At 35.9% G+C, this 26,542-nt stretch overlaps 1 protein-coding gene across 1 annotated transcript; it reads right to left on the bottom strand.

Annotated features, from left to right (window-relative positions):
• Positions 1 to 7,205: 7,205 nt before the first annotated feature.
• twist2 lies at positions 7,206 to 10,993 on the bottom strand. The gene is made up of 2 exons (XM_066688235.1): positions 10,081 to 10,993; positions 7,206 to 7,564 (listed from the first exon to the last, which is right to left on the bottom strand). Exon 1 carries the CDS (start codon positions 10,591 to 10,593, stop codon positions 10,111 to 10,113), a length of 483 nt encoding a protein of 160 aa, XP_066544332.1. The 5' UTR covers positions 10,594 to 10,993; the 3' UTR covers positions 7,206 to 7,564; positions 10,081 to 10,110.
• Between the last annotated feature and the right edge of the window lie 15,549 nt (positions 10,994 to 26,542).

The raw sequence follows: 26,542 nt of genomic DNA, 5'->3' as shown, positions 1-26,542 counted from the left end.
AGGTTAAACACATATGTACGAGTGGAAACCTGGCAGGGATTTATGGCTAAAGCTGTATGTTACAAGAGCTCTGTTTTATTGACTTTCTTTGCCATCTGTTTAGTCTACATTGCTGTAAAATGTGTGACTTTATTTTACTGATAGGTTATGCACACTACAATTCAAAACAAGCCTTTGGAAAATCACAGGATTTCATGTTTTAAGGTTTTTACAAAATCTGTTCAATCAAGAGAAACCCGTGGACCAATTAAAAAGCGGTGTTTGTCTAAATTGCACAGGGAACCTTCCAGAACACAAGAGAGAAAAAATAAATAAATAAATAGTATATACCTCCTCAGAGGCATTTTAATTTGAGCTCACTTGACATGATTTACACAGATTCCCCCAAGCTAGAATAGCCTTGTAAAATAGATTGTATGTTTAATCCTAAATGTTCCACATCAGGAAAGCATTACAGGGAAAATTTGTACACAGTAACCCCCAAAGTCACTGTTTGCTTTAATAACAGGCTTAATGATGATCCAGAAGAAAATATTTCTAATTATGTATTTAAAGGTTATTATTCTATTATTATTACAGGACTGCAATCCCCCTCTAAATAATGTATTTGCTTTCAGGGGGGGGTCTAAACAATTTTAAAACGAGCGTTGTAATGGTGTACAATTATCCTGTTTACTACAGTAAGGGACTCTAGTGTAAAAAAAAACAAAAAAAAAAAACAATTAACCCTTTTTTTATAACTACCTATCATTGTCAGTTGATGTAATAGCTTAGATTAATAAACACAGATAGAACTTTATCAATGGAGCTCCATTTCCTTTGACTTTTTCTCAAATTAGGTAAGTACTACCATTGAATCTTAAATCATGTTTATATCGAAGAGAAAAGGATTTACTGAGCTTCATACCAAGTTGGTCCCATTTTCTTGTACAGGAAATATAAAGTTGGCTGTACTACAGCATAAGTACTAGCATGCAAAAGCCATATCATTGATAATTTCAGTTGTTTGTACTTATTTCTAAAATAGCAACAGGATTTCCTTCCTAAAAACAGCATTGCCTACATTTGGTAAAATGCCTGCTAAATCTGGTCCTAATTCTGAAGTAGAACAAATAGAAACGTCTAAGTTCTCGATACCAATAACACTGACATTTTGGTTTGCTTCATTGAGAGGCAAGTTTTCCAAATTGACGACAACTTAACAACCTTTTTCTTATGTGTTTTAGTCCTGCGTGAAAGCTCTGACCCGTTATTATGAAAATAATAAAACTTTGCTGTAGATGCTTTCAAAATGAATGACTGACATTTGTAGCAGGAATGTACTCACATAATAAAGAAATGATTTGGGGTTTTACAAATTCATGCAGCATTGTTAACATAGTATTCATTTTAACTAACATTTTAAGTAACATTTTTAGAGAATTATTACCAGTTTACAAATAAATTATATATTAAAGTGATGTAATTAATGAAGATTGTTTTTCTTATGCACAGCTGTAGAAAAAACAACATTTGCTTTTGTTGGAATATCCAATCAGCATCTTTTTGCCATATAATCACCCACCCTTCTGCCACCTGACCTCATAAAAACACCTAAACAATGAGGCCAGTAAATGTCAAACATCTACCACCAGAGGGCTTGTGAAGAAATAGTACTTACTATAAGACAAGCTTGGTTTACATTTTGAGAACTTTCCTTTTCCTGGGTTTTGACACAATAACATTATACCTGATAGAACAGCAATGGAAAAATAGGATTTCTTTGTTTCTTCTACAGTAATATCCCATGACTAAGTTGCTGACTAGAGTAATGTCTTTTATAAGTTTGCCTGTTGTGTATATTGGACCATTAGATTAAAATTGGCAGTTGAAATAGCAGAATCAAAAATGCAATCTCTCTCCCGCCCCAGAGTAAAGGCTGAGCAGAACGTCTGTCATTTTAAAAACTAAATTGGGGATTAGAGCACTTTTCACAATGTGACCTCGTTTAACCCCATATGACCCCCTTTCTAATGAAGATGAAAGTGGTTTATTATGCAAACATGTCACCGTGTGAGGTTCACTAAAATGGGATCTGATTTCAGTAACAGTGGAAGAGCACTAACCTTCACTCTTAACTGTTACAAATCACAGAGTCTTAAACCGGGTTCCCACAAGGAGAAAGATTGACTCGTGAAAGTCTCCGGAGTAATCACATTTCAAGGGCCTATATATTATTATCCTGCTATCATTAGGTTTAAATTTCAATCAGTTCAATGATGTTAAATGTTTGCCACTGGCTAACTTGCTTGGTGGTAGAGACCCACTCCAAAACCTGAATGTACAAGAAATGGTGATTGGGTGATCCTGTACATATACTGATTCAATTTTGTGTTCAATATGTTTATTTTACCTGTAATAACACAATAAATAAATATAATGTATTGGACAACGATACGAGATAAGTGCCTCTGAGTTTTTCCATTTGCCCATAAAAAAAGACTTCTAAATAATAATAACATATTCAGTTTCATTTGGTACTTAATAGATCAATTGTCTGCACTATAAAATAAATGGAAAGATAACATTTATTTGATTTGACATCTATATTTACAGTTAAAAGTAATTCCCTATAAAAATATAGAAACCGTAAATTATTCTTTTCATTGTAAAATTAACTCAAAGTGACCGTGGTTTATTTATTTAGGATGTTAAATATGTACACGGCTATCTCTGAATTAAAAAGCTAGCTATAAGCTTAAACCTCGTCTTGGAAGTATAGTTCAGTCCTTTTGTATTTCTCCTGGCTGTGCCAACTCACATTCCAGAAACAGCATTTACAGCCTTCTTTACAACCACTTTAGTGTTTTTAAGTCATTTTCTTGTCCAGTTTAATTCCTCTTCTATGAGTTGCGGAAATCTTTCTGTGGTGAGGAGTTTGGCATTTTTAGAAACGAGAGACAAGGGAACAGGGAGGTAATGTCTGCAATGCAGCCAGTTCTCAGAGATCGAGAAGGATATTACTTTATGGTGTTTCGACCAAACATTATATAATCGCAAGCCTTGCCTGTGAGACACTTAGGAAACACTTGTGCCAGAGCCCTTCATGTCTTTAGTTTATATGCAACAATGCAGTTTCCTAAGAGCCTATCTTCTAGCCCCCAAGTTTCAGTTGCTCAATTCAGAATTTCCAGTACCTCTCCATTTACAGATCATATCTCAAAACTTTTAAGAGGTAAATAAACTTGTTTTCCTTTCTTTCTTTTTTTTTTTTGTTTTGCTTCATTTGATAACATATCCTTGCAGTGCATCTGGAGACAAAAACGTTGTTTATGTCATTATCTTACCATTTTAAAAAGCATAAAAAAATACGAATGTGCTTCTGGCCTACAGACAGCATTTAAGGACTGTGCTAGTGCCAGCCTGACCTACGCAATTAACACACCTGTCTTCTGTACAGTTTGTACAAGGTGAATTAAACTGACAGGGCAAGCACAAACCTTCAGGATACTGTCAAATATGTATGGGAATGTGTTCTGAAAGAGTATGTATCAATTTCAGTAAAACACTTATAAATTACAAACCCCTTCCTAGAACTGAGAAAGCTGTAATTTCAGCCACATAATGGAAGTTGGAGGAGCACTGCATTATGGGAGAAATACTATGATAACAAAGCCCTTTACAAATAAGTGAATACATAACTGTTACAAAAATCAATGCAATGATACATAATAATAATAATAATAATAATAATAATAATAATAATAATAATAATAATAATAATAATAAATGTGTAGTCATAAAAGGTCACTATCTATCAATCCTTCCCTTGTGTTTGGAGGCCTACCTAGAGTTTAAAGTTAGCAGAACTCTGTGGACTAAACTCCAGCACAAGTGTTGAGACTGATAGGCCAATTTAACTTTGAATGTATGTTTATTTAAGATCAAAGCATTTGTGACATAACTTCCACACATGGAAGGTTTCAAAAATAGTTAATTTGTAAATCTAAATCCAGAAAAACATGATTTTCAGTCCTATTGTTTTTTTTTTCCTCCATTTGTCTGAAGTCCACCTAAGCATCCCGAATTATGTCAATCATACCATTTCGCTCTCCCCGCTGACTCTTCAGAGGCTGTCAATGGCAAATATGGGGAAATGGTTTTGTAACTGATGTGTAGGGTAATCATTTTAAATAACCAAAATTATTGTTGCAGTGATCAATTTCAGACAAGATACAACCATTTGCCAAGACGGTAATCGTATAATATGCTATATAGTATAGGGCTGTTGCAGATATTTATATCTCATGTTGAATGTATATAAACAGCCACGTTTCAAAATATCCTACAAAGCCTGCTTTTCACAGGTACAGCACAATGGATGCACAAAATCTAAAAATCAGGCATTGTACTGCCAATTTTATGTATTTGTGTTTATGTTTGATTGTTTATCTATATGTTTATTTATCATAATAGAAATCAAATGTGCTGGTGTTACGTAATTGACCACATTACACGTATGTGTGTGTGTGTGTGTGTGTGTGTGTGTGTGTGTGTGTGTGTGTGTGTTTAACCCCACATGTGAAAGGTTCTGTATCATTCATTGGACGAGCTTCAACCATTCAGTTAAAAAAAAAAGAAACATGAAAATTGGAAGTGGTTATACAAATAAACATGAAGTAAACGGGGTGAATCTATTTATCAAATGTGTGCAAAGACATGGTACACCAGTGGTCAAACAGACTGACCTCCCATTCAACTAAATAGACTGAAATAAAAATGATTTGAGAAACACAAAGCCTTCAAACTTTATCCCGCTTACTGCAAATTAAACTTTTGTAGCTTTTTCCGTCTTTTGTAATGGGAAACAGCCGTGGTTATAGAGCATTATGTCTGTAGCCCAAAGGCTTTTCAACTAATATTTGGCTCATGGGTATTCGAGAGGTTGGGATCCCTAAAATAATGAGTCCCTATCAAAAGAATCGAGATATGAAAGTACAGTTTCTGTTCTGCTCCTACAAGGTATTTGTTTCATTCATTGGGCAGGAATGGAGGCGAGCACGCATTATACCTTTAGTGCTTTTAAATACTAATGTATGATTGGAAAACATATAATAGTACTAGGTTGAAAAGCTAACTGTCGAGGGATAACAAAAAATGCTTAACACATTTTAACCAATACTTCCAATGTCCCTAAACTGCATTCGTTTATATTAGCATAATATTATATTTAGTGCTATATGTATTTGTGTTAATAATACATCATGCGGGCAGGTATTCCAACAGTTTTTACTAATACTTCATTACAGTTCCTGTGTTAAAGTGAACCCAAAATGATCACATAAAACACGTCACATGATTAATTTGTTTTAATACATTGAATCCACTAGTGTGCTAACTACAACGAAACATTGTTGAAAAAAGCTAATGAAAATACGTCTTCAATGCAGTTTTAACTATTTGAACCTATTGTAAATGGGTGTCACTTATCAATCAGCGATGATCTTATTGTTATTATTTAATCGTCGTTGGACGGCCAAAGAGAAATTCAAATGCGACATAATTGTTTCGACCAAAACCAAATCCAATTTTTTTCTTGCAAACACAACCCAATAATAATAATGTTTGTTCAGTTATGCTAGGCTACTAGCATGCCCATTAAACAATATTATGGATTGTCAACCCGACAGAACAAAAGGCAAAACAGGTGCTGAAAATGGTCAAACATGCTTTCCTGTAAATTATGTTTATACTACTGCAATATGAACCCTAAGGTCCGTTTATTCTTTAACTAAAGCATTTATATAGCACCTGCTTTCATATCAGAGTTCGTACAGTATTTGTATTGATCACTTGACTTCTTAATTGATGCAGCAATCGTAACGAAAAAAGAACATTTGTTAATAGCACTGCATCAGTGAACTGTATCTACTTTCATAACTTAATGAAACATATTTGACATGATAGCACTAAAAATAAAATAAAAATAAAATAATCTAAAAAAATGCCTTCAGAGACTTATCAGATAGTTATACTATAGTTTTACACAGGTGTGTCAGACGTTAAACCTTCCCGAGCAGTTCAATAATTCAATTACTATTTGGCATAAGGCAACATTTTGCTTCTATTCATATATAACTTTATGGAATTAAAAACATGCATAAATTCAGAGTCAATTAAACCAAAAGATTACGCATTTTATATTCAATAAATCATTCATCATGACAAGCTTAACACATAATCAATGCAGATATTATTATTAATAAAAATAATAATAAATACATTTACCATTCACATGGTGCATGAGCTGAGAACACAAACACATGTTCTGTTTTTTAGATGTACCTTTCTGAAGTTGTCTATGGGAAAAAAGAAGCATCAAAACTGAATACTTTAAGGAGGTTGAAATGAAAGGGGAAAAGGGTCTGGTAGGAGTCCGGTGTTTAAACACTGGGCAAATAGTTATTCAAGTTATCTGTGGTTTACTCGCTTGTTAAAGAAGGCCCCCCAGGCATGGCTATTTAAATGATGACTTGTTATTAGAGTAGACAGAGCTTTTATATATATGGCTTGGGTTGAAACAGGCTCGGGTTTCTGTTCTCCTAATGAAGCTCTTACATTTTATAACGGGTTTGATCTGGCATTTTCTTTTCACAAGAGAAGGAAATAAAAACAAAAATGCACATTTTTTAGTAAACTGTCAGCGTTTTTTTCTTTCACTCCTATTTAAACAATCCATTGAGTATTTAGCCATATATATATATATATATATATATATATATATATATATATATATATATATATATATATATATATATATATATATATTCCTGACACGAAGGTTATGGTGTCATGTTGATGCTGATTATTTTGCAGTATTAAAACTCTCAAACTAATTCTAATAATTCTAAATTATAATATTGAATTGTCGAACCAGATAAGCAAAATACATCATGTACAAATACAAGTCATGTTTAAAATATTGACTCCTGGGGACATAAAACAATTCACTTTGGGCTTGTTAAAAAATATTCGTTTTAATAAATAATATAAGCAAAATTTACATTGAACTGAATAGAGAAATGAAGCTTGAAAGTCAAGTTCAAGAGGAGAATCCATGCAGCATTTATCGATAATTGCATTGGTCCCTTTTGGAAGGTACTTACAGGTATGTACAATATTACAAACAAAACAAAACAAAAAAACATTGATTTATATATATATATATATATATATATATATATATATAGTTATACAAACACAAACAAAAAAACAAACAGACAAAAACATAGGGATATACAGAAAACCAGGCTCTCCTGAATCATTCTACCGGTAATAAATTCTTTATATTGTGAAACATGTCTGGCGGAACACGATAGGTCAATAAAATTAAGTAAAAATGTGGCTGTGGTTGAATATCCTCTTTTGTTTCATTGTTGTGTTGAATGCAGTCATGTCGCAATTTTAAGTGCTCCACCAGAAATCAGAGCCCTACGTCCCGATGAGTGTGATGCCCATCTTTTTGAGGTGCAGAGGTTCTTCCATAAACTCTTGGGCGTCTTCAGACTTTATAGAAGTAAACAGTCTGCAAAACAAGAGAGAAATCTATAAAATTCCAGGAAATATTATTTTTAATATTTTTAAATAGACACGGATGTGTTTCCTGAAATGCAACACAATGACAAAATAATTATTATATATTACTGATCTGAAAATGACACAGTGTAACTCTTTTACAGTTTTCTAATAAGCTTCTCCTTAGAAACTGTAACATTGGCCTAGACTGCCTTCGATAGCAACACTAAATAATAAATATCTGCAACGAGGCTTTTATGTGAACATTACAGACAATGTGTATGGATATTAATAATGATTATAAATACATGAAAACTTGTCTATGAGCAAAAGATACTCGCAGTCTAACAATTTATATACAACCCCCCACCCCCAATAACAACATTGTTATTATAAACTTTTTTTTGAATACATATATTTAGACTTCCTTGTCTATTAAGACAAGTATAACCAAATACTGATGCAACACTACTTACAAATAATAGTCTGGTATAAAAGTAGGTAAAACAGTGTGGGAATCAGTCAGTTTTTCTTATACATGACTGGAATTTGGATCAGATACATTCTCATCACATTTCTAAAACCTAACCCATAATGTGCAGCACATATTTATTCAAAAACGGTTTACTGCACATATTAATGTTTTTCCCTACAATCTGTTATAAAAAAGCTATGCATTCTTGTTGAACTAATTACTTGTATGCCTGCATTTTTATTTATCAACCCTAGAGACCCACTCTCTATTTACTACCAATTCTAATAACAAGAACAGGAAGAATAAACATATAATATGCTATGATATGTGAATACATTATAGCTCTATACATTCAGACATATGTTCAGATACATAATATCTGCAATATGATGAATACAAAAATAGTTTCTACTTTACGTATGTGTTATAATGTTTTTCTCTTGTGTGGTATTATTTTGTTTACTCTTTAATACAACAAACAAAGCTTTAGAGAGACTAACTGAAAGTTCTTGTTCTTTGTTTTTGCTTTGTGTTGTTTTTATTTTGGCAATAATACACTTTGCAGAAGTAAATGACCCTCCAGAGGAAGCATGAAGTCAATGAGTTTCTATGCAGGCCACTGGGGCTTTTATTTGTGCATCTCTGTAATCAGCTGCTGGTTTGAACTCTCTGGCCAATCTCAAGCACATTCATTCCTGTGGTGAGCAGACAGGAAAACATTCAATTATAAATCATAATTATCCAGGAGGGACAATTCATTCACTCAAGTCTTTCTCTCATGGCCAGTCGTTTCCTGAAATACTTTCAAATGGCAAGAGAGTAAAATTAAATGTTACAAACCATCAGGCAGGCTTACATAATGTTTGTGAGCTGTCAAAACTGAGTTTCGCTCTTTAGAGAAAGGCTTCTTTCTTTCTTTCTTTCTTGATTTACTTGCTAAAGATCATAAAGGTCCCAACCACACTTTTTTTAACAGTAAGAAAATAATGGTATTAAAATTGTACTTGGCAGAGGAATGTTGGCTCCAAACCTTAAACACGTAGTATGTGTATTCATACCCACATTTCAGATTAATCACTTGTATTGTAGTCTATCAAGTTAAGTGTTTACTTATTTTAAGTTATATGTGTTATCATGTTAGAATAAAACGCCTGTAGCATGCTAGTTATGTGTATGCTTTTACCTAATATGATTTAGACTTCATGTCACACTGCCACTCTAATGTCTTGTCTGTTTATGTTGGGTTAAATAGCTGCTCTTCAGTACCATGCTTCCAGATACTTTTAAGGAATTTGGAAGTATTTTACTGGGTACAAAAACATCTTCTCTATCGACAAGAGTTGTGCTTTCCCCCTGGTCTGGTTAAAATCTAAAATAGGCTTGAAATGATTAATTTAAGAGTAAACCCCATAACCCCACGTGTCTGCAATAAGATGGAATTCAGCTATATGGTCATGTTTTATGTCCAGTCACTTAAACAATAATGATATGGTCTTTTCCAACACATTAAATTAGGTATGTACTCGCTATAATGCCATGCTGAATATCTGTGTCTGGTATATCAGTACAGCAAAGTCTCCATAGGTCAACATCCCAAATATCACACAGAAAGACCTTTATTCTCATTTCAGTTCCCACTCCTACTTCAGAGGAAGCCACAGAAGATACAGCATAAGCAGTAGGCACATACCTGTTAACCTGTTCCCTTTGCATGACTATCGATAAATAAATACACAACCCCTGCGCGATGTATTAGTGTATTAGCGACTCTTCATGGACACAAGCATTGAACCTTTAAGATGCCAACAGACCCCCATGCACAGCAATGCGTTGTGGAAGTCAGATGCATTGCCTCTGCTCTCTGCACTTACACTCAGTCCTATATCAAGCTGTAACGGGTTTTAGTCTTGGTAGTGGTAGTATGAATAGAAGAAGAAGAAGAAGAAAGCTATATGAAATGATCAGCTCTAGTAATCTAGCGAACAACAGCAGGGTAATACATGGTGCTAGGGTCAACTTGACACTGTCCTCCACGGTATGCGGATACCTACCCCTGTTGGCATGACCCAGTGTGCCCAGTGCTAGTGGGACGCGGACATGGACCAGGCGCCCTCCATCCGCCACACCGAGAACGCATAGCTGAGCCGTTCGTGCGCCACATAGCTGCAGCTGGACATCTTATTGTCCATCTCGTCGCTCTGCAGCACCTGATAGAGGAAGTCAATGTATCTGGCGGCCAGCTTGAGCGTCTGGATCTTGCTCAGCTTGTCCGAGGGCAGCGTGGGGATGATCTTGCGCAGGGAGGCGAAGGCTTCGTTGAGCGACTGGGTCCTCTGGCGCTCCCGCACGTTGGCCAGCACCCTCTGGCTCTGCAGCTCCTCGTAGGACGGCGCGCCGGGGCTCGGTCTCTTGCCCCGCTTCCCCGGGCCCGGGCTGCCGTCCTCACTCGACTTTTTACTGTATCTCCTCTTGCGTCCCAGGCGCTTCTGCTGTGTGTCCAGCTCCTCCTCGCTGGTCCCTAAGCTGTCCACAGGGGACACGGGCGAACTTGAGCTCTCTTCCATTGCTCGCTTAAAGAAAGGCCAGGTTAGCGAGGAAATCACCGGCTCCACCTTTGAATCCGTGGTTGGAGGAAATAATATATCCTTAGTGATCAGAAGGGCTGAGATTCTGTATTTTCCCCCTTTCTTCCCTGCTTTGAATGTCCGGGGTATACCACTTTCAAATGCAACTGGTTTGGCACAGCTTTCTGCTCGCCAGATTTTTTTTCCCCTACTTTTTTTTCTTTTCTTTTTCTTTTTTCTTTTTTTTTGGGAAACTTTATCCCAGTTTCAGATGCTAAATAGTGGTCTGGATGGAGGGGGTGGTAGCATTGGACTGTGATTGGTCGTCTAATAAACGGGAGGGATCAGTTTTAAGTTACACATGACATTTTACACACATTATGCACCTACAAAACTGCTTTCATAATAATAATTATTAGTATAATAAATACTATCTCTATGAATGTCTTGGTTCCTATTAATTCCGTAAAATTAAGTAAATATAAACTACAGGCATTGCAAGTAATCATAAGTATGAATACAAATAAAACAATATCCATCACCTTCCCCTTCTGCTCCGCTGTGTATTTATTTAATTCCCATGCAACGCAGATGATCAGTTCGCACACAATTATTAACCTTTTCTCGGTTGTTTCCTTGAGGACAGATTTTAAACAGTTTTAAGATAATTGTCAGTATTATCGTCTCTTTATCACCACCACTCTCAGCCACAGCATCATCATCATCATCATCATCATCATCTTCGTCATAATAATAATAATAATAATAATAATAATAATAATAATAATAATAATAATAATAATATAATATATAGGCAACACACATTTATCTCTACAAATAATTTGAAATCTATCTGTCGATTGGGACAGTTATGTTTTACCCGATTGTAGCTACAGTGTCCTTGTCACCAATGAAAGGCGCTATATAGTTTAACACCGACAATATGTATTTTCTAGTCAGTTCTTCTTAAGGTTTGACAGCAGATTTCGGCAAATTATTATATTTGTTCAACAACAGTTGCAAATACAAATACTATTCGGCATTGCTTGACTAAGAACCTTGCAGAAACTAATTTATACGGACGATAACTTAAGACACTGGTAAAATGCATTTTTATTGTGCCTAATACTTCTACATTTGTAGTGGTTTCGTGCAGTGCGTGCATACAAAATTGAATCATTTTATTAATATATCAGTAATCATTTATATCAAAATACAATGAAAGACAATATAAATACATGCCATGTAATTTAATAGAATAGTGCTTTATGCGGGGTTACAGCAGTATGAACCTTAACCTGTAATCTATTTAAAATAGCGCCTTTTAATTTAAAAACACAGATTTAACGAATATATTGGAAGCAAATGGAAACGTCTTGCGGAGGCTTTCTTGCACTGATCGATATAGGTAGATGATGATGATGATCATGATGATTATCTAACTATCTCTCTAAATGCCACAGCAAAAACGATAGTCTAGAAATTAATAGATTAAGAAACTACTTTTATTATCATTATTATTATTATTATTATTATTATTATTACTGGATAGACAGTATATATGATTTTAAAAATAAATATATATTTTTAAAGTAACCGAAAAGCGCAAACGTTTCAGTAATCTCTGGCTGATGAAATGCTTTCTGTCGGAGTTCTTCCTTGTGATGTCATCTTCTATATATACAGACTTTGAAGCACAGGTGGCTCATATTATCAGTTCGTAAATGGTGGCAATTTGTCTGCTGTTCTGTAGCAAGTGGGGGTAACTGTTTTATCTAAGTCTTATTTATTCATTTTATATATATATATATATATATATATATATATATATATATATATATATATATATATATACACACACACTATTTTAATTTTACCAAAGGACCTATCACTTAAATGCATATAGATACTAAGAACATAAGTAAATAATTAATATAATTAATATTAATCCTTGTGTAATGGAAAAATAGTTCATTAAACAATCAAATTAATGAAGACTCAAGAACAACATTTTTATTTAATTACTTATCAAATTCGAAACTGAAGCTGGGGAGAGGAACTACTCTATTAATCCAATACAATTGCAAACCATTTCACCTTTGTGAATCTGGACTGTGATATCAGCAGGTTGCCTTTAAAACTCCGATAACTGCATCTCATGAGCTTTCATAGCGGCATGCTTATTTTAGCAGTCCTTGACACAATGCTTTTAGCAGCATCAGGTATCCAAATGCACAGGGATGCCAAATGTCAAGCAGTAATAGGTCATGTTTAGGTCACATTCCTGTTTCTCTTTACTTTCAAAGCAATCACATTCCATTGGGTAATTTTACATAGTATGTATTTTCATGATTTCCTTTGGTTTAGAATGGTTGCGTGGGATGACCCTAGGTTCTTTGTGTCCACTGTTCAATAGGCAAGTGGGATATTTGCTAACTCGTGAGAGGGAGTGTTATTTTGGAGAGTGCTTGTGACATTTTTGAAGTACCCACAAGTCTGATCCTTTTCCTTGCTAGGGCAAACAGTCGAATACATTGATTTGTTCTGCCTTCACTTATCTACACCCCTTAACAAGTTAATATTTTTAGGACACATATGCTTACTACAGACAAGGCTGCTCAGAGTGCTGTAGTTCAAATTCAGCCTACTGCAGGTATCCTATGAGTGCTCCTTTTCAAAATTGGAAAAATGGCCTGTTGCACTGAAAATGTGCAATACAATGCAGTTAAAAAGCATGCATGATGAATTTGGTTTGTTGCAATTTTTATCACCATCTTTACTCTATTCATATAATTTAAAAATAAACAATACTCAGATTCTATTAGATTACAACTCCAAATACTTTTGCTATTTCACATTGCAGGCACAGATACTTTAACATTAGATGACAATCTTATTGACAAACACTGGATATTGTTTGGCATCTATCCGATTACAAAGACTCTGGTTATTAAATTCTGGTTACCTGAGGTTCCAAGCAAAGTAGAAGTTCTTTCTGACTGAACCATCAAAAAATGCAAGGATGAGTCATGTAAGATCAAAGATGAATCACGTTATATTTCATCCCATGGAGATGATATTTTTATATCTCTCTGACACCTCTAAATCAATTCCACATGGACCTCTTCCATACGAATAAATCCCTTTTGCAGAGGTTCAAGTCATTTGTGTTAGATCTATTCGTAACATCATAGAATGAATAAGAGACACATTTAAAGTTGAGTAGTTAGATTTGATTGAATTGTTTTGTTTTGTTATTAACACAATTGAAAGAAGATTATAGCCCTGCACTTAACATTTGCCTTTTTATTGCCATTATTAATATTAAAATAATTATGTTTTGACTACAAGGTCTTCATCAGTTCATGAACACTATTATTATTATTATTATTATTATTATTATTATTATTATTATTATTAGTAGTAGTAGTAGTAGTAGTAGTAGTAGTAGTAGTATTGCAGAAACAGCCATTTTAATGGAAAAGCCCTACAGGAAATATATACATTCTGAATAATAATAATAATAATAATAATAATAATAATAATAATAATAATAATCATAATAATAATCAGTGCAGTCAAGTTATTTTACAATAAGGGGAAATTATTTAGAAAACCACCACCACCATGCTAAACGTAAGTCACTACAGATGACAGATAAGTCATTGCAGCCCAATGAAATGAACAAAAGATGATTCATAATGTCCTTCATCATAGTAGCACTAGCTATGCTCAAGACAAATTGATCCACATTGTACGTCCTTTTTCTGCACACACACATATAGCATATGTTTAAGGGGATTACATACCATAACTCCTGCTTCTCTGATGACTATATATTACAGATTCCCTTTCATTAATTTAAATGATTTAATGTTCTCCACAGAGTATATTGCTCTTTGTTAAATGTTCAAGTTCTTGTCTTTTTTATGACTTTTTTTTTTTCACATGTAGCTGAGTAAAAACAAACTGTTTACTCTGCTGCCTCAGAAAGCCGTGTGAATCTTACATTTTGAGGTGAAGTGGCCAAGTAAACATGTTTAAACAAACTCTGTGTTTGGACAAGTCACCTATTATTTGTATCTATAATTGTAGTTTATTTATGGAGCCCTCCCAGATACGAGGTCAGTTTTAAACAAACAAAAACATTGTAACTACAAAATGAATTGGAAATAAAAGGGTAAAACAGAAGCAAATATGTTTAAGGTGTTTTAAATCAAACTCAATACCCACTCTCTTTTAATTACAGCTCTTTTTAGTGAAATAGTAAATGTATGAAGTGATTTCTTTTGACAAATCACTTTTATCTAGACCCTTTTAAGTACAGTGAACTATAATTTGGAGAAACCAGTTTATGCATTACTAAATATATGCTGATTTGGCACATATGTATTTAACACTCTAATGCTAGACTAATGCAACACTATTTTCACATTGAGAAAATTGATTAAATAAAAGGCTCTATCAATAATTGTTTTAATATTTGTCATTGCAGAACCTAAATACATGGGATGTTATGGGATGTGTTGCTATCCGTAAGAAGAATATTAAAATGTTTGTGAATGTTTGAAGCTGTCCTTATGTCCCAGGACTGTACTGGGAAAAACACCAGAATTAATACTTGCATCAGTGTGCCAGTGTTAGGAGTGTTTTTTCAAACCCAGTGGAGTTACTCCCCATTCATAGTTCGGTGTTCCACCATTTTCTGTTAACCTCGATGACAAGGTGTTCCTGAAATCTTATTAGAGACATTCATAAATGTTTCATTAGGGAGCGTGTAACAGCTTGAAACATTTAGTTGTGTCTAATATGATGCAGATTGCATGCACTCTATATAACGTCAAGACGCAGTCACTGTGTTTTCAGATCCATACTCCCGGTGCCAAGGTTGGCGCACAGTTCTGCTTTCTTTGATTTCAACTGAAGAAAGTCAAATGGACCAGAATGCTTCCATTACACACAATGCACAGGAGTTGGCCAAGAAAGTGCATTTACTGCTGAACAAATTAACAGTCTCTTTACAACAGATATGCATGTCTAAAACAAGAATGTATAACAAATAGCTTACACTGTTTCTTAGAACTGTTACAAAATATATGGATTAAAGAAGAACAAAATCAAAAACAACAACAAAAGAACCTGCAACAACCATTTGACCTGCAAAATGGAGCAAATCAAAAGTAAAAGAATGTGGAGGAACACCTATTCTAGTCTTAAAAGAGCAGGTCCCACCTCACTTTCCCGTATGTGAATACTGTTCTTTAATTTAACGTGCACTGTTGACCCGGCTTACAAGGTAAGCCACAATGCAGCTTCAGATCCAAAGCGCCTTTAGCCACAGCTGGCCCCACACAGCGGAGGAGACCCTCGGCAAATAGGGCTGTTTGCTTTGCTGATTGGAGAGGTATGGAGTGAAGAGCAAGTGTAAATGTTGTAAATGGAGGGATGGGATTTACAGTACACTGTAAAACCCGCAGGCCCTGTGGACAGCCTTGTAAACCAGGTCTGCCCAGTTTTAAATCATTGTGATAAGTGCAAGAAACAGGCCATCGATTTGTAGGCAGTTATATCAGAGCAACTCAGCACGAGTGGCGCCTTTTTTTAGGTGCACTCTCCTTGTATCGAGTTGCTCCCTTTTTTGACATCAGAACAGCCTGAATGAATTGGGGCATGAAACAGAAATGAAAAAAATTCAATTTAAATTCAGGTCCCTAGTTATCATTCAGTTGCAATAAAAATCAGTCACAGCAACAACCTTTTCATAGAATCACACTTGAAGACATTGAAAAAAAAAAAAGAAAAGAAAGTCACTTGGACTCACTGCCAATGTCAATGCATAATGCCTGGCCTCACACTTCAGTGTCTGCTCAGTACCACAGCCTGCTGTGCTTGTCTAGTGTACTTGCTCTAACTGAACGTTCGCTGTGATCAGCAATCCCCATTTCCTGTCCCTCGGCTGGGTTTGTTTACTAAACTGACACAGTGTTTCACGTGAAGCCGTTTTTCTCACCTCCTTTCCTTCTCCTCTGTTGCGAGATCCTAAACAGTGCACAGGCAGAGTGCGTTTATTTTTTCTTCTTCTCTGCTGTGTATATATTGACACAGTGTATCAGGAGAGCCCAGGCCTTTTATCCAGAAGGAAATTATCGAGAATCTCAGTGTGAGCCTGAAAATGTTTCAGTGACACTCCCTGAGGTGGGGAGATGTCAGCAGTCCTAAACCATACTGTAAAACAGCAGCACATTTATTTCAAACTAATCTGAGTTATTAGCTATGAGGCTCTTGTGAGAAGTCATGCTAATGAGAAAAGCAGGTGGGGCATAAAATATTTGTATGGCTTTCCAGTGCTATACTGCAATATCTCTGTTTACTATAAAACAACACCAAGGCAAAATAATTCATATGCCTTCAAAAGACACCATCCTTTCCTTTTGGAAGATTTGAAATGGCGTGGAATATGTATAATAATAATATAAATACAGGTTTTGATACAAGGAATTCTAAGTGTGGTTTTATCTATCAGAATGTATATTTTGCTTACTAATTTCTGTTTGGCATTGATTATTTAACATCTGAGAATCCTTGACTCCTTTCTACTGATGATATCAATGAACAGATTTCAGTTCTCATTTGGTTTTCATAAGACAAGCAAAACTGTTTCCTCTTCGGGGATATCAGAGAACTGGACATGCCCTTCTTTTATTTCATAAGGCAGTTTTTTGTATGATTTGTAATTGCCTGACTATTTGATTCCATTGATACTCACACCCAAAAGTGCCAAAATGAACACAAGAGGGCCCCTGAACGATGCCAGAAATAATTTTACGAGCTGTCTGTTTGAAATGCAGTTTAGAAAGTTTATTTAGCTCGATACTCAAGGATGCAAAGACCTTGCACATCAAAACTCAGCGGTGCTCAGGACCCCAGAGGGACGGCTGGCTTGTGCAGGCACTGCATGCCGTCGCCATGGATATTCCCCCCTTTCTCTTAAACTCACACGAAACCGGCCCTATAAGTGACTTTATTATAAGCACCGCCATACCAGTCATATTTCACATTTTATAACAATCAACAGTCTCTGAAGTTGCTCGGGCTGGTTTAACAGCAGGCTGATGCAGTGAAGTCTGTTGAGATGGATACTAAGTGACCCTCTGCCACCTTCAGTGCCACCCATGGTTTAGGACTCATCCTCGCCCATTGCAAACATAGAATCTGATTTAAATTGTGGGGACTAGTTTAGGTCCCACAGAAAGTATTGGGAAATGGAACTCCTTCACTAAACATCGCTCTCTTTAAAATGTTTCTGTGTATGAAATACAAATCAGTCCACTAATATTTTATTCCACAGAGGTGAACATTTCAAAAGCTACTGTCAGTCCATTTGCAAATCCAATATAAGTGATTTTACCCGGTTGTAGGGTTTAAGGGGAGTTGTATATATATGTAGAAGAAAATCAGTATACCTACAGAAATATAAAACTAGAAAACGAAAAAGTCTGAATAACACTGATCTGAAGAGTGTATTTTCTGGAAGCTCTGTAGACTTGTAACAGAAAGCCTTACACAAATAGGACATACATCATAAATATAATGTGTGTTCTTATGTTTATGTAGAAAGTCCTTCAATAGCCTATATAGCTGTGTAGTTATATAAACAATACAAACAAGGTTTACATTTTAAAATTTTGAAGGTCTTATTTTTAACAGTCGGTTAGAGTGATTCTAACAGTAGCTATAAGCAGCAGAGATAGGGACTTCTGCAAGTAGAGTTGATCTCATTGACACATGATTTCACTTTCTCCCATGTTAATTCCTCTACTTTACTTCTCCTCCCCAAACAGCAGGAGAGCGATGCCATGATTACACCATGATTACGTTTGGAAAACTTGGAGGTTTCAGAAGTTAACATTTGATCACAATAAACACACCTGTTACCCCACAGTAAATAAGCATCTCAGTCTAAGTCAAGGCATTATAGGTCTTCCAGAGGTTTGAACTCTTATTGTGGCACATCAGTAAATTAACAAATAAGAAATATGAATAAACAAATCAAAGCTTAGCATTAGCAAGAAGCACACACTGTGTCAGTTGTGGACCATGCAGCTTTTTAGCAGCCTGAGAGCAACAAGAAGTGTACCCTTTATCAAACCTTTTTACATGAATAGTAATTCTATTGCACTTCTAAACGTAACAAACATGAAGTTCAAGGTTAGATTAATTACTTTCATGCAGTCACATATACATAGTTTGACAAACCTTCAGTACTCATTCTCCTGAGCTAATAGAAAGTGGTTTGCACAGCTCTGTGTTTAAGTACAGAGGCAGCTTTTAACAATAAACTAAGCCAAGATGTATTAAAATAAGCATTAGCTGTCACTCTTAAAAAGGCATTTTCCTACAGTAAGAAGTGTTTTAGGAAGGGTAGTTTTACATATAACCACTGAAACATGCTATTGTAACAGAAACTTGATAGTGAAAATTCACATTCTCATATTAAATGTTTCTCTTGCAAAAAACGTCTATGTTCCTTGTTAGACTTGAAGTTTAGACGTTTCTACTGAGTAGGGACAAACACAGGTGAACACCATCATCCAATCAAATCACTTCCAGGGTATCTAAAAAATGTGTGCACTGTGAAGACAAAGTAGAAGAGTTCAAAGCTTTCTATAGGTTATCATTGAGTTCAATATCACTCCTCAGATTTATAAAAATAACCTATTGCACACATGCATACATAGCGATGCTTGATTAAATTAATGTTAAATGGTTGTGTATTGAATATGAACTAGGAAGACGCAAGTCAAGAGGGTTCACATGACATCTTTAACCACAAGACCAAAAGCGGAGCAATTTTTGGAAATCACCCGCAACCAGAGATTTAATTATTGCTCTCTATTTTGCCCAGCTAGGCCATTATGGTTTGGATTATGTACTTAATTAAAGAGAGAATTTGGCATGGGGCAGATTCCCTTTCGCCAGCACCCTTGACTGCACTTGCCTTCTGACATGGACTGTCTTGATGAAAGGATATCACATGCATCTTTTTTTCACATTCAACATCTATAGTTTTCAAAAGCTGTAGATTGTAATCAGGTATTCTAATGTAAGGCAAATGTGAACCAATATAATCTTCACTTTTCTTCACAATGTCCTTCCTTCACAAAATACATGTCTTAAAAATAGCTAGTATCCAATTATTCCTACATGATAATGGAATTACAATCTTGACAACAAACTGCGGTGTCTGTTCTCTCCACACCATTGGACTTGATCTGGTTCCAGAAACTTGAGCTGCAATTTGCTCATAAAATATGTATTACTACAAAGAACCACCACAGGAGGGCAGCAGTTTTTAATGCGTCTTGGGAATTAACATCAAATTAAGAATCGATTATCAATGCTATCTGCTATTTCCACAATTGATTCCCTGATTAAAAAGGGCTAAATATGATGAAAGAGATGTTTTCGCAGCCATTAAAACTTGATAAATCCGTTGGTCTCAGAGAGCAACTACCTTCCAGTAATTGTGTGTTAGTTCTAGGATTCAGAGAATATAGGTGTGTGTGGAAATTATGCATGTGACCTATAATTAATGAGCTTATGTATATCTTATTGCTAAAACATTTAAGTGAGAACATATTGACAGATCACCAGAGCCGTGCTTTTAACCTAAGGGGAAATGACCAAAACAAATGTGTCTGTGGTTGAAATGCATGCCTGTGAAATTGGACAGCTGTGATTTTAATGTCACCAACTCAGTTTATTAGCAAACACATAAATACACCTTGGAGTTGAATGCACACGTCCCCTTTCTCTCTAAGTTTTAATTTATTTTCCATTTACAAAAAAAGAGAAACATCAGTGTCCATATACAACAAAAAACAACAGTATTTGATTTTATTTAATTCAAAACAGCCTACAGCATGGTAAATGATAGCAAAAGAAGACTGTTGTGAAATGCAGAGTTTAAAAAAAATCAAAGGAACCTGACCTCCTCAATTCTAAAATGACAATCTCCCTTGATGACAACAATTGTGAATTGGTTGTATAATATGACACCAGAACTTCAACTTAAATCTCCTTGGAATTCCCTTATCTTAATAAGCATGCAAAACAAACTGCCTGAAGCTGTGCTAAATTGCACTATGTTGTACTTCAGGATCCGCTGGGGATAAAAGCGGAGACATGAAACACTACCTCTTTTCCATGAGCAAAACATCAAAGTTGGCAAGTGAAAAGAAATGTATAGAAAATAAATATTCCCACATGTGTAAGTACAGTATATTTATTGAAAATGTCATGGCAACTATACAGAAAAGTGATAGCAATAATAAAGTACAAATAGCCTTGAAAGGAAACCTATGTCACAAGTGATTTACTTGAGGTTTTCATATTTCTATAAGCTCATAATACTTAACTATAATTGTTGTGTTTTTCTTACTAGACATTGAAAATAATGTATTGAAGTATATTAAATGTAAAGTATTTGATTGTTTATTTTAACTTGCTTTCTCATAATTCATTATTATGAAGATTTGCATTAGACCTGATTCTAATGTGATATGTCTGGGCTGGATAACTTTGGCAACAATCTAAATACTTCCCATTTGAATCAGGTTGCTGAAGATTTTGCATTATCATTAGGGTTATTAAATCGACATTACTGAGACAGGGGTGAGTAAACTTTTCACCACTGCTCCATACAAACCAATCTGAAATCACTGATAATTCCATTAATAAATAATGTAGATTAATTAATAACTAAACAAATACATTCCAATACAACCCAGACAGCAAAGTAGTTCTGGCACAGAATGATTCCAAATGTGGCTGGAGAGCTGGCCCAGATCCATATACCAGATCTGGGCCATTGTCGATTTGCACTATGGAACAAAACCAGCCTGCATCTTCTGGCCCAGATGCACGTACCACATTAGGGCCAGAACACAGACATATGGGACAGTGCTGGTCCGGTTCTGGCAGACTCATAAATATTTTCCGGTCCAATACTGGCCCAATTCCAATAAGCATTTATATATGCCCTATTTATATACCCCTAATCTGACCCAAGTCCATTGCAATACCACACCTATTTCACTCCCTATATAGCTGCTGTGACATATCGTTATTATTATTATTATTATTATTATTATTATTATTATTGAGAAGACCGTTACCCAAGACGACACCTTTCTTGGTTTAAGAAGCACTAACCGACAATTATGTAAAACAGTAATCTACACATTACAGAGAATACAAAAATAAGATATAAAAGAATATAGGAAAGCTAGGCATAATCTAAACAGTTCTTTAAGGAGGTGTCCAAATTTGAGATTATATTGGGATTTTGAAAGATAAATCCAGCAGGCATGGACTCTGTTAAGTTTAAATAAAGTATAATAATTTATAATTGTATTGTAATGTATACAAGTAATAAATAAAGATATTTAATTAAATACCAATATATTATTTGAGTGGTTTAGGCATGTTCAAGGAATCAATAGTTATTATTGGCCATTATTCTCAATCCTTAAGGTTAAACCACTGAATTGCATGCTTAGATACCTCTTCACCTGTGACATTTTGTCTTTATTTTTATTATTAGGTTATTGTTTATATATTTTTTTTATTTTTAGTTTAGTGAAACAGATGTTTAAATTATTGTTTGTAACATCCCAAAATAAAGAGAGTCAGACAGGAATAAAGAATCTGTTTGAAATGCATCTTGTTGACTCCTATAGAGATATGATCCTAAATTGAAAATGTACCCAACCTCACACTTATTTCATTCTGTGCATATACATTTTTGTCCTTTTAATGTACGCCCCCCCCTGCAGAAACATGCACTTTAGATTTATACGGATTAACCCATCTGCGTCCTCCTTTGCTGGGGATGTGAGCATTTCAGGACTCTCCAAAGTCTTAATTTTCAAAAAGAAATAGTCCTAAAAGATTACTCAACAATGTAGTATATGATCACTGATATATAAAAATACCACATAGGCAATCCAAAAACATGGAACCATACTGTTAAGCACAGTACCTACAGTACACTCTGCAGAACAGTCCAGACCAAACTGCCAACACCATTTAAAGGTGATTTTAGTGGATTAGTTGTGTGAAGTCAATTAGAGGATGCAAGAAAGGGGAGTCCAGTAGTGATACAGTAGAAACCTGTATACATGTATTAACAAAATAAAATACATCCTGGAAATATAAAATTAGAAAGCCCATTATTTAATTTTACCTGTGGACAGTCAGTCCTTAAGACACAGACCAATTTGATCGCACTCCCTTGGAGAGTAGAGATTAATCAGAAAACAAAATTGTATTCAGTTGCAGGTCTGAAATTGACATCTGAATATCAAAAGGTAAAAGTAATTGTGTGTTCCAGAGTATGACTATTAACAGAGTGAAATCCCACATGTTATGGCTAAACAGTAGGGGAAGCTACTGAAAGAGCCATGAATATTGTACCTTAAAATCACTAATATGGTTGCACTTCTTTAAAAAAAAAACATTGCACGCACACAATAGATGTCATTTACTTGCAAGACCGAGGGTCTGTGATGAAGTCACTTGCATGGCTTGTGTATCAGGAGGAAATTTAGAGGGGAAGTAAGTAATGAGGCAGCAGGGCTTTACATTCAATAAAACAGTTTTAATCATGTTAATAATTTAACCATATGAACAGGTATGTGCCAGATTTCCATCTCTAGTTACAAAGATCAGATCCTGAATAACATTCAGACCTTACCTGGCAGTTTATGTTGGATTTACCAGATATTTGAGCAAATAAGTGCAGATTCCTTAGAGATTCACTCCATTGTGTAACTGAAACCTAACAGGATCTGGATTCAAATCCTAGTGCAGTATCTTTCTTCTGTGAAACTGTTGACTGTGCTGTGTTTTGGTGCCAGAGGGGGCACTGTGTGGTGGAGTTACCAGATCTTCTAACAACTACAAGTGAAGTAATAGAAGAATCCTTTGTGGCTCACTGTATGCAGCACTTGACTTGAGGCTGGCTGGACCTCTATTCAAATCGTGGTGCAGCATCTGTTTCTTATAATTGTTCCTGCTGTTTTAGTGCTGGAGAGGACAGTGTGAGGTTGATATACAAGATATATTTTCAGGCAGGAGTTGAGGATCTGTTAACTAGTAAACCATCACTCTATGGTAAACCATCAAGGAATCAGGAATCACCTTTTACTAACAACTAAATTCAAACTATTGAGAGGAAGACTGTACTGGTCTCAGTTACTCATCTTGAATTCAAGAGGGTTACAACATGCTTACACACAGGCTCTGGGACAGAGCAGATGGTGTAGGGTCACTCACAGCACTGCCTCTTTCACAGAGAGCTGCTCCAATCCATCAAGCTGCACCTGTGAACTGGATATTTCAGGTAGAGCTCCAGACCTTCAGAAAGCACACAATGAGAAACGCTGCACGTTAGAGACAGTGCTCATGAACACAACCAGCATGGGCTGCACCTAGCTCTGCGGTCAAAGCACCTGCTCAGTGAACCACTCATGATCTCATTCCTGGACAGATGAAACATTGGCAGTCCTTCACTGGTTGTCAGGCAAGGATGGCTGTTTGTCTTTTGGGTTGATTTAGCACATGACGTGTCTGCAGTGAGACTATGAAATCACAGATCACATTACATTCATTTTTATTACAGATTATAAAAAAATATTACAAATGGTTTACTCATAGATAGAGAACATACCAGACAAAATATTCTAACAAAAATACTTAAGGCCATCAATGGGGGGGTATAGTTGGACATACACTCACCTAAAGGATTATTAGGAACACCATACTAATACTGTGTTTGACCCCCTTTCGCCTTCAGAACTGCCTTAATTCTACGTGGCATTGATTCAACAAGGTGCTGAAAGCATTCTTTAGAAATGTTGGCCCATATTGATAGGATAGCATCTTGCAGTTGATGGAGATTTGTGGGATGCACATCCAGGGCACGAAGCTCCCGTTCCACCACATCCCAAAGATGCTCTATTGGGTTGAGATCTGGTGACTGTGGGGGCCAGTTAGGAAACAGTGAACTCATTGTCATGTTCAAGAAACCAATTTGAAATGATTCGACCTTTGTGACATGGTGCATTATCCTGCTGGAAGTAGCCATCAGAGGATGGGTACATGGTGGTCATAAAGGGATGGACATGGTCAGAAACAATGCTCAGGTAGGCCGTGGCATTTAAACGATGCCCAATTGGCACTAAGGGGCCTAAAGTGTGCCAAGAAAACATCCCCCACACCATTACACCACCACCACCAGCCTGCACAGTGGTAACAAGGCATGATGGATCCATGTTCTCATTCTGTTTACGCCAAATTCTGACTCTACCATCTGAATGTCTCAACAGAAATCGAGACTCATCAGACCAGGCAACATTTTTCCAGTCTTCAACTGTCCAATTTTGGTGAGCTTGTGCAAATTGTAGCCTCTTTTTCCTATTTGTAGTGGAGATGAGTGGTACCCGGTGGGGTCTTCTGCTGTTGTAGCCCATCCGCCTCAAGGTTGTACGTGTTGTGGCTTCACAAATGCTTTGCTGCATACCTCGGTTGTAACGAGTGGTTATTTCAGTCAAAGTTGCTCTTCTATCAGCTTGAATCAGTTGGCCCATTCTCCTCTGACCTCTAGCATCAACAAGGCATTTTCGCCCACAGGACTGCCGCATACTGGATGTTTTTCCCTTTTCACACCATTCTTTGTAAACCCTAGAAATGGTTGTGCGTGAAAATCCCAGTAACTGAGCAGATTGTGAAATACTCAGACCGGCCCGTCTGGCACCAACAACCATGCCACGCTCAAAATTGCTTAAATCACCTTTCTTTCCCATTCAGACATTCAGTTTGGAGTTCAGGAGATTGTCTTGACCAGGACCACACCCCTAAATGCATTGAAGCAACTGCCATGTGATTGGTTGGTTAGATAATTGCATTAATGAGAAATTGAACAGGTGTTCCTAATAATCCTTCAGGTGAGTGTATTTCCATGTATTAACTGTCAGAAGCCCTGCTCGACATCCCCCCTGCCCCTGCGGTGTCACAACGCTGTCCGTTGAGCTCATCAGCCACTCGTCTGTCCAGCCAAAGTCCGCTAACCATTGTTTCAATGGTTTTAACCATTATGTGGATTAGTACATAGTAAAAGTACTATGTTGCAGTTACATTCACTGAGTACTGGAGGAATATTGAAATAATATAATATTTGCTAACCTCCCCCACAATGCCCTGCGCTCCGTTTCGGGGCGTTGCAGCCTTCAGTGCCGAAGCTGACCAGCAGAGGGCGTTACAATACATTCATCCTAATTAATTATAATTAACACCAGCTTGTCCTTCATTATATATATACATACATATATAGTTTACAAAAGACACAAGTTACAAAAGACGTGGAATAGTAGTATGAAAACAATGTTTTACCATAAGTGTTAAGTTCTACATAGCTGCATTGATCTAAATTACACGGTTCCTTACCTTAAAATCGGATATTAACGTGTTTTTTTAGGTTAATTAATAAGTAGTGATTTCACTATTTAAGATAACGTGTTATTTTGAAATACTGATCTCGTAATTAGCCACTTTGATCTGCAGCCACAGCTAATGATGGATTAGCCAAAATGTGCCTGGGCAGGAGTCCACCTGCTGTATGGGAAGTGTATATACAATTAATTTAAACAACCTAGTGGCAACAAGGCTAGTAACATCCCACACATGTTTAATTAAAAGAGAATAAATAGCTGTGCACAATAGGTGTGCACAAACAAGGGACACTAAACAAAAAGCAATCGGGAGTTTGAAAAAGAGGTGAAAACCACAAAAAAACATGAATTTGAATATAACATATATTAGCAGCGCTGTATTGTCCAGATCGCGGAGATCCGCTGAGAAGTTCGCAGCTGTTTCTGAACGGTGACGT

This window comes from Amia ocellicauda, chromosome 16, assembly GCF_036373705.1.
Source record: "Amia ocellicauda isolate fAmiCal2 chromosome 16, fAmiCal2.hap1, whole genome shotgun sequence".
Taxonomy (NCBI): domain Eukaryota; kingdom Metazoa; phylum Chordata; class Actinopteri; order Amiiformes; family Amiidae; genus Amia; species Amia ocellicauda.
Note: the sequence above shows the minus strand (reverse complement) of the source record. Positions and strands in the feature narration are given on the sequence as shown.